Source organism: Notolepis coatsorum, assembly GCF_963971535.1.
Source record: "Notolepis coatsorum genome assembly, chromosome: 17".
In the NCBI taxonomy this organism is placed as follows: domain Eukaryota; kingdom Metazoa; phylum Chordata; class Actinopteri; order Aulopiformes; family Paralepididae; genus Notolepis; species Notolepis coatsorum.
Genome location: NC_140181.1, coordinates 100,649,525 through 100,659,524, shown reverse-complemented (window position 1 = coordinate 100,659,524; position 10,000 = coordinate 100,649,525). Strand labels below are relative to the sequence as shown.

The 10,000-nt window shown below is 45.4% G+C and overlaps 1 protein-coding gene across 1 annotated transcript in view; it reads left to right on the top strand.

Annotated features, from left to right (window-relative positions):
- The window catches only part of LOC311244175 (C-terminal-binding protein 1-like), a gene marked incomplete at both ends in the record, with an annotated part of 71,080 nt that overhangs the window by 17,789 nt on the left and 43,291 nt on the right, over window positions 1-10,000 (top strand). The window contains one exon of the mRNA XM_084333582.1: window positions 8,934-9,058. Coding sequence (XP_084189708.1) covers window positions 8,934-9,058 — 125 coding nt within the window. The remainder of the gene's footprint in view (window positions 1-8,933; window positions 9,059-10,000) is intronic.

Sequence of the window (10,000 nt, the reverse complement as noted above, 5' to 3'; positions counted from 1 at the left end):
TCATACTTATCTTATCTTGTCTTGCACAGTCTCTGGAGCGTAACAGTAAGAAGCATTTTGTATAACAGTATTCTGTACTTCTGTATGACAACTATTAAAGAAACTTGAAACTTGAATATATTTGCATTTGTTAGCCGTGCTAGCGATCTAAACAATCAATCCATGCCAACGCTAGATATGTAAAAGGTGAACGACTCACACTCACAGCCATGCTTATTTGGCAAAATTACATCCAGCCGTTTTCATTTTAAACAACTTTTAGTCAGGGGAGTGTCATGGTTTCTCCATAGAGCCCCGTCATACTTTTTAGCGCAGCAACTCGTGCAGGTAGGGGGCAACTTTGTCACGTGACTCAGTTGGTATTGCTGATTGGCTCGAACACAGTATGTTTGTATAGACCAGTGGTTCCCAAAGTCGGGGTCGCGACCCAAAGGTGGGCCGCGAGCAGCCACGGGTGGGCCGCGAGATGATTTAAAAAAATAAAAAATAATTTTTTTTTTTTTTTGTCAGGCCACTGAACTTAGAAGCAGGCCAGGACAGTGTTTATAGATGTATTCTAAAATGTGACTATATGGTTTTATATTAACTTAATAAATAAACAAAAACTAAAAATCTACTTATTTCAACGAACATTTCAAACTAAATAACAGATTATGCACATAAAACGCTGAAAACAACCGAAGCAACAATAGTATTTTAATGAGGCTATTATTATTATCATTATTATTTTGCAACAAGTTAGCCCTCTCATAAATAGCACATATAAATGAATAACTAACTTGAACTAACTTAATAGGATTGAAGTGATATTTGGCTTAAAAAATCGGTCGCCTGACAAAAAAAAAAAAAAAAAAAAGCCAGATGATGTGCATTGGGCCGCGGCTGTCTGACGCCTTATTTTCTGGGCCCTGGCCTGAAAATTTTGGGAACCCCTGGTATAGACCACTGCACTTCCACGTTACATTGAGCTCATGGGAGAGAGAGTGGGGGGAGAAAATGGATTGTGGATGAGAGCCTTGACATTAAGTGGTTGTAGCTACCGCTGTGGGGGTGCTGGAGACATGATCCAATATACTTTTATATACGCCTGAGTCTCCTGAACACGGAGAGACCAGTGCCAAGTCGATCGGCACTTTCTCGTCCGATCTATAGACACTTTTCCGCACCTACTTCCGAACTCTGCATGCGAAGATTGATAAACCTAGATCTCTGGACAGTCCAGAGAGACTCTGTGGGCAATCTGCACATGCAGAGTTCGGGAGTAGGTGTGGAAAAGTGTCTATAGCTCTCCCCCTCTCCCATGATTTCAGAATACCGGAAGTGTCGCGGTGGTCTATACAGCGAACAGGTCTATATCCAGCGTCTTTGCTAACGTTACCGCGAAAAGTTTGTCGCTTAGCTTCGCGCTATCTAAAAGATTAAAACAGAGGTGCTGGGTTTGTGCATTTCCAAATCGTGCCAAACAAGATGTCGCCCACTTTGCGTAGCGTTATATTTATACGAACATGCCGCTCCATGAGCTGTCTCTGCAGACAGAGTGGAGGTAATGTAATTATTACAAATGGTAACTGACCGTTTTGACTGACAATCAAGGCCAGATTAAGACTTCAGAGGCCCCTGGGCCAGATTCTTGTGGAGGCCCCCCCACACACACGTGCACGCACGCACAGTGGCGTTTTTATATGTCACTTTAAAAACTATATAGAATACCGTAATTCCTCTAATAGTAACCCCGGCTTGTATTTGTTTAAACTGTAGTGGATACCAGGCTTGTATTAGGAGGAGGCATGTATAAGAGAGAGGCCTATATTTCAAATTTTCAAACAGATCATAATGAATAAATCAACATTTTGTGTCAGTTTGAACCCAGTAAAATGTACTGGGTTCATTTATTGAAACCAAGTACTGTATGAAATACGGTAGTAAACAGTGCAATTACAGGTGGTCAAAAAAAGTTAAATAAAGTAAAATAGTGCAATCACAATACTGGTATAATAATAATAATAATAATAATAACTTCGTTTTATACAATTCTGAGGTAGGCTTACTCTCTTGGTAAACATTAACACCATACCATTAAGTACTGTATGAAATACGGTAGTAAACAGTGCAATTACAGGTGGTCAAAAAAAGTAAAATAAAGTAAAATAGTGCAATCACAAAAAAATCTCAAGATTAGCCACTTGCAGACGGCAGGGTGTGACATACTGTATATTTTAGTTGATGAAATATTTTTGTTGACTAAATATTTTAGTTGATGAAATATGTTTTCATTCAGTGTCACAGTATGACATCGATCTCCAAAATAAGATTAAATAAAATGTGGGGCCTCTAGTGACGAGGGGCCTCCAAAAATGTTTAAAATAAAAGTTAAAAAAAAATAAACATATTTGGGGCCTCTAGTGACGAGGGGCCTCCAAAAGAAAAGAAAATAAAAGTAAAAAAAATAATAATAATAATTTGGGGCCTCTAGTGACGAGGGGCCTCCAAAAGGCCTCGAGTGACGAGCGGCCTCCAAAAAAAAAAAAAAAAAAAGTTAAAAAAAAAAAAAAAAAAAATTTGGGGCCTCTTGTAACGAGGGGCCTCCAAAAGGCCTCTAGTGACGAGTGGCCTCAAAAAAATTTAAAGTAAAATTTTTTTTTTTTTTTGAGGCCCCTCATCACTCGAGGCCCCCCGGTCGGCCCGGTCGTTAATCCGGCCCTGCTGACAATATGCATTAAACATGAATTGCTGTGCATTGTTAATTGGTAGCGTAGCGTGTGAGTGTGTGTGTGTGTGTGAGAGACTACTCGAGTAATTCATGCGAGTACTCGATCTGGGAAGACATTACCCGTGCGCCCATCCCTAACACATACACACTCACAGACGTCAACTCTCTCAGAGAAAGAAATATCTTCTATCTTCTAGCCCCCCCCCCCCCCCTCCCCAGGTTCATGGAGATGTTTTCAATTTAGATAGTAAAGTGCTTCTGCGGCAGACGGCAGACACTTTTCCATCTACAGGCATTTTATCATCGCCCAGCAATTTACCAGCTCTCCATTTTCATTTGGGGACAGTTTAGTCGCTCGCTTTGACTCATTTAGTTTCCAGAGGAACTGTTGCCAATAGAAAGTAATCGGCTTAAGGAGAGAGGGGCTTTCTGCATGATAATCAGCAGACGTGTCTGTCTGGACCACAGGGACGGATCCATACACACTACATACATGTACATAAACTCACTACATACATGTACATAAACTCACTACATACATGTACATAAACTCACTACATACATGTACATAAACACACTACATACATGTACATAAACTCACTACATACATGTACATAAACACACTACATACATGTACATAAACTCACTACATACATGTACATAAACTCACTACATACATGTACATAAACACACTACATACATGTACATAAACTCACTACATACATGTACATAAACTCACTACATACATGTACATAAACTCACTACATACATGTACATAAACACACTACATACATGTACATAAACACACTACATACATGTACATAAACTCAATACATACATGTACATAAACACATTACATACATGTGTGTAAACACAAACACACACACGCACACACACACAGGAAGACAGACAATTAACTAAACTCTTTGCATGCATTACGCTCTCCCAGCGAAACTACTAGCTGTCGGCTGGCGACTCCACATATATCAGAGGAGACATGTGGTGGTCTACACCCTCCCCAGACAGACAGTAGGGCAGCATGTGGTAGTCTACACCCTCCCCAGACTGACAGTAGGGCAGCATGTGGTAGTCTACACCCTCCCCAGACTGACAATAGGGCAGCATGTGGTAGTCTACACACTCCCCAGACCGACAGTAGGGCAGCATGTGGTAGTCTACACCCTCCACACACCGACAGTAGGGCAGCATGTGGTAGTCTACACCCTCCACACACCGACAGTAGGGCAGCATGTGGTAGTCTACACCCTCCCCAGACAGACAGTAGGGCAGCATGTGGTAGTCTCCACCCTCCACAGACCGACAGTAGGGCAGCATGTGGTAGTCTACACCCTCCACAGACAGACAGTAGGGCAGCATGTGGTAGTCTACACCCTCCCCAGACAGACAGTAGGGCAGCATGTGGTAGTCTCCACCCTCCACAGACCGACAGTAGGGCAGCATGTGGTAGTCTACACCCTCCCCAGACAGACAGTAGGGCAGCATGTGGTAGTCTACACCCTCCACAGACAGACAGTAGGGCAGCATGTGGTAGTCTCCACCCTCCACAGCCAGACAGTAGGGCATCATGTGGTAGTCTACACCCTCCCCAGACAGACAGTAGGGCAGCATGTGGTAGTCTCCACCCTCCCCAGATGACTGTAGGGCAGCATGTGATAGTCTACACCCTCCACAGACCGACAGTAGGGCAGCATGTGATAGTCTACACCCTCCCCAGACAGACAGTAGGGCAGCATGTGGTAGTCTACACCCTCCCCAGACAGACAGTAGGGCAGCATGTGGTAGTCTACACCCTCCCCAGACAGACAGTAGGGCAGCATGTGGTAGTCTACACCCTCCCCAGACAGACAGTAGGGCAGCATGTGGTAGTCTCCACCCTCCCCAGACAGACAGTAGGGCAGCATGTGGTAGTCTACACCCTCCCCAGACAGACAGTAGGGCAGCATGTGGTAGTCTCCACCCTCCCCAGACAGACAGTAGGGCAGCATGTGGTAGTCTACACCCTCCCCAGATGACTGTAGGGCAGCATGTGGTAGTCTACATCTACACCCTCCCCAGACAGACAGTAGGGCAGCATGTGGTAGTCTACACCCTCCCCAGATGACTGTAGGGCAGCATGTGGTAGTCTACACCCTCCCCAGACAGACAGACAGTAGGGCAGCATGTGGTAATCTACACCCTCCCCAGACAGACAGTAGGGCAGCATGTGGTAGTCTACACCCTCCCCAGACAGACAGTAGGGCAGCATGTGGTAGTCTACACCCTCCCCAGACAGACAGTAGGGCAGCATGTGGTAGTCTACACCCTCCCCAGACAGACAGTAGGGCAGCATGTGGTAGTCTACACCCTCCCCAGACTGACAGTAGGGCAGCATGTGGTAGTCTCCACCCTCCCCAGACAGACAGTAGGGCAGCATGTGGTAGTCTCCACCCTCCCCAGACAGACAGTAGGGCAGCATGTGGTAGTCTACACCCTCCCCAGACAGACAGTAGGGCAGCATGTGGTAATCTACACCCTCCCCAGACAGACAGTAGGGCAGCATGTGGTAGTATACACCCTCCCCAGACAGTAGTGCAGCACAACCATCAGGGGAGAATTGGCATAATAACTAAATTGGGGGACGGGAGGAAAATATAGAAAGGCTAAACAATTATAAATGCCATGTTTCTATTAGGGCTTGGCGATATGGCCAAAAATGATATCGCGATAACGATATCGATAACAATATCATATCACTCGATATCGATAATTATAAGTATAACAAAAAGATTCTTTTTAATAAATTTTTTGAACAACAGATGTACGTTTATTTAGGCGGCTGGGTGGCGTAGCAGAGATTGCGCTTGTCACCAATGCAAGAGACTCCGGTCTCGACTCCCCGAGTCAGCATTGCCTGCGGCTTGGGCGAGTTGTCATACTATCTCAATTGGCAGAGGTAGCGGGTGGAAAGTCGATGGGTGGGGATTGGACGTTGTGGACAGCGACTCCTACAGGTCGGTTGGGTGACGCCTGTACAGCAGAGACAGGAAGTATCGGGGGCAGCGTGAGCCTCCCACACGTTACTCCTCGCCACTGAGAGTCCGCACTGTCTGGTGAAAAGATGCGACAGGCTGCCTCCTCGTGTACCCGAGGGGACACGTGATGCAAGGCTTCTATCCTCACTACAGCCGACCAGTGGGAGGCATAGTCTAGCAACATTCAAGACAGGGGAGGGTAGAATTGAAGGGGAGAATTGGCGATACGAAATTGGGATGGGAGAACAAATTTAAAAATAAGGAGAAAAAGCGGATACAAAAAAAAGATGTATGTTTATTTTGCAGCAATTCTTTGTCGTTGCCGCCCTCTTTAGTGTTACATCCACTCACACTCCAGTTCTCAGGCTGCAGCTGGTTTGCAGCTGGTTTGAAAGCGAAAGTAAACCGGGTTCTCTGTATCTTCTGCACAAAAAGGGCAGCAAATTAGACCCAGGCAACTACCGCCCTGTTTCTATTCTTACCTCCATCTCGAAAGTCATGGGAAAAATAGTCTATGAACAGTCGAAAAGTACGTAGCGGAAAATAATCGAATCTACAAATTCCAATCTGGCTTCAGAACATCCCACTCCACTGACACATGCCTTCTCTATTTGAACGAATACATCAAACAAGAGGTGGATGCGGGCAAATACTGCGGCATGGTCATGCTAGACCTACAAAAGGCCTTCGACACTGTCAATCACTCCATTCTGATTGACAAGCTAAAAGCAATTGGTTTTGATAGTCTACCAGTGAGCTGGATGCAATCCTACCTTGAGGGGAGGGAACAGATGGTGGAGGTAAACGGTACCCTACCCCCCCCCCCCCCCCCCTCCCAGTGAGCTGTGGTGTTCCACAAGGAAGCATACTAGGACCGCTACTGTTCCTAATTTATGCCAATAACTTGTCGTCAGCTTGTGACTGCAACTTGTTCCTGTTTGCGGACGACTCAGCCCTGCTGGTCTCTGACAAGAACAAGTTACAGGTTGAAAAAACCCTCAGCTCGGAACTAGGCAAAATCTGCATATGGCTCGCTGATAACAAACTATCATTACACATGGGCAAAACAGAGTCCATTCTCTTCGGTTCAAATAACAAACTCAGCAAGACCGACGGCTTCTCAGTTACAGTGGGTGACAATATTGTCACCTACCTAGGTTCCATCCTAGAGGCAAATCTTTCCTGTGACAAAATGGCATCCAATGTAATAAAAAAAAGTCAACCAACGAACTCGATTCTTGTACCTGATCTCCTCTCTGGTAAACAAGAATACCCTGAAGACTCTGGCAGGAGCACTCATTCAAGGGTACTACGACTATGCTTGCACCTCATGGTACCAAAGCACCTCAAATGCGCTAAAAACAAAATTACAAACATCTCAAAACAAACTGGTCAGACTACTGCTTGACCTTACTCCTAGAACCCTCCTCATCCCTGCCCACTTTGACAACCTAGGATGGCTTAGAGTAGACGACAGAGTACAGCAACTTGTAATGGGCCTGGTCTACAAGATACACTACACAACCAAGGTACCCATGTACATGTCAAAATACTTCCCAAAGGTCAGTGAATACCACGATCACAACACCAGAGGGAGCTCCACAAATCATGTTAAACCCAGATTAGGCTCAAACAAGGGACTAAACACGTTTCGCAATTATGCCACATCAATGTGGAACGCCCTACCCAAAGCTGTAAAGGAATGTGAATCACTACCCACTTTCAAAACCACTCTCAAAGAACACCTACGGGAGACTGTAATTCGAAACTGGCCCCTGTAAATGTCCTAACCCAACCCCCTCCAATGTACAGTAAATGACCAAGCATGGTTTTGTCAATATTCCAATGTACAGTTTTGCTTGTACAGGTGTACAGTGTTCCCCACCCTACCAAACCCCCCCCCACCACCTCCAATGTACAGCCCCCCCCCACCCACCCAACCCCACCCCACCTACCCAACCTCCTCCAATGTACAGTTTTTACGTCAAATGTATATACTCTCTTTTCTGGACTCTTTTTGTATCAGAAACAGTACTGTATTTGCAAATCTGGTATGTCATAAATGTATAGATGTAGCAGTACTGTCTTATCTGTATGTCATATGTCCTGATGAATTGAAAATGGGGGACCCTGATGTAAACAAGACGAAAGTCTTTCTCTGGTCTGCGTTCCCTTAACAATTGTGTGTATTGAGCTGTACTGTATTGTACCCATTCTGCAATCTGTTAATAAAGTTTTCAATCAATCAATCAATCAATCAATCAATGCTGGCTGTGGCTCCAGGGGAGTTAAACAGTTCTGGCTCTGCTAGTTTCTTTTCTATCTTTTGGCGCTTTTTTGGTGGACAAACCACTAGCTCTGCTAGCACACACAACCTACTGTGGACGGTTTCAAACTGTATTTTAAATTAGAAAGCAAACAAAATAAATGGACAAGAGAAAAATAAATCTCAATTTGGTCAGTATTGTCATTTGGACAAGCAAAGCCATTACTTTAAGTTGCAGGCAAGAAAGACAAGTCTGTCCACTGTCTCTGGTTTTAAAACTGCCCTGTTGCAGGTCACAAAAAATATATATATTCGATATATATTTGTTCCGATATCGATTATTAAAATATATCGCGATAATTATCGTTATATCTCGCAGCCCTAGTTTCTATAGTGATTCACAATCGAATTTATGTAGTAATTAGTGCAAAAACAACTATAACTCTGTAGTTTACTATATTTCCGTATGTGGTCCTGCTGGGTGTGTATGTGTATGCGTGCGTGTGTGTGTGTGTGTGTGTGTGTGTGTGTGTGTGTGTGTGTGTGTGTGTGTGTGTGTGTGTGTGTGTGTGTGTGTGTGTGTGTGTGTGTGTGTGTGTGTGTGTGTGTGTGTGTGTGTGTGTGTGTGTGTGTGTGTGTGTGTGTGTGTGTGTGTGTGTGTGTGTGTGTGTGTGTGTGTGTGTGTGTGTGTGTGTGTGTGTGTGTGTGTGTGTGTGTGTGTGTGCGTCTCTGTGTGTGTGTGTGTGTGTGTATGTGTGTGTGTGTGTGTGTGTGTGTGTGTGTGTGCGTCTCTGTGTGTGTGTGTGTGTGTGTGTGTGTGTGTGTGTGTGTGTGTGTGTGTGTGTGTGTGTGTGTGTGTGTGTGTGTGTGTGTGTGTGTGTGTGCGCGCGCGTGCATGCATGCGTGTGCGTGTGTGTGTGTGCAGGTCGTGTGGGCCAAGCGGTAGCACTGCGAGCCATGGCCTTTGGTTTCAATGTGATCGTCTATGATCCCTACCTGGCTGACGGAGTGGAGAAGTCTCTGGGTCTACAGAGATTCACTACACTACAGGTAACTACACACACACACACACACACACACACACACACACACACACACACACACACACACACACACACACACACACACACACACTAAATTAGGTCTCTGGGTCTACAGAGAGTCACTACACTACAGGTAACTACACACACACCTCATTACAGAGAACTGGTTTAGTTTTGTTCTCCTGTGACTCGGCTCCCTCTCTTCAGTCTGGTTCCTGTATAGAAGCTCTCTCTCTCTCTGTTCTCCCGCTCTGCTCCCTCTCTTCAGTCTGGTTCCTGTATAGAAGCTCTCCCTCTCTCTGTTCTCCCGCTCTGCTCCCTCTCTTCAGTCTGGTTCCTGTATAGAAGCTCTTTCTCTCTCTGTTCTCCCGCTCTGCTCCCTCTCTTCAGTCTGGTTCCTGTATAGAAGCTGTTCGATTCTGATCAATCGGCCAGTATCACGTCTTCTTGTGTTATCCTCTCTCCATCCACTCCCTCTGCGTTGTGTACTTTTAATGATCCTGACGTCTCATATACTGGCTGTACAATCCTCATCTCTCCCCGTTAGTGCGATCCGCCACCATAATAATTCTCCACCTTCGTAAGAATTCGACACTTTGACAGCATGATACCTTTCTTGGAAGAGCGTTGTTTATTCAATAAACAAGCCTCAGCTCAGATGTTTAACAGATTGTATTGTCCTTGAAAAGTCTATTCTAATGATCTCTCCTTTAACCCCGCTCGGGGATCCTCGCGGCCTGGTGGGTATTCCAGAAGCCTGTCGTCGTGGTCGTGCCACGTCAGTCCTCCCCTCCTCTCCCCGCGAGGGGAGGGGGAGGGAGAATCGCTCCCAAGTCTCTGATGGCTCCTCTCTCCTCCGAGGTTCGTTTCTCAGTCGTTCTTAGTCTCGGTCTGCCTTACACCCGGAAACACTGTTAGATCTATAGGACCTCCGTCATAGCAACGACGG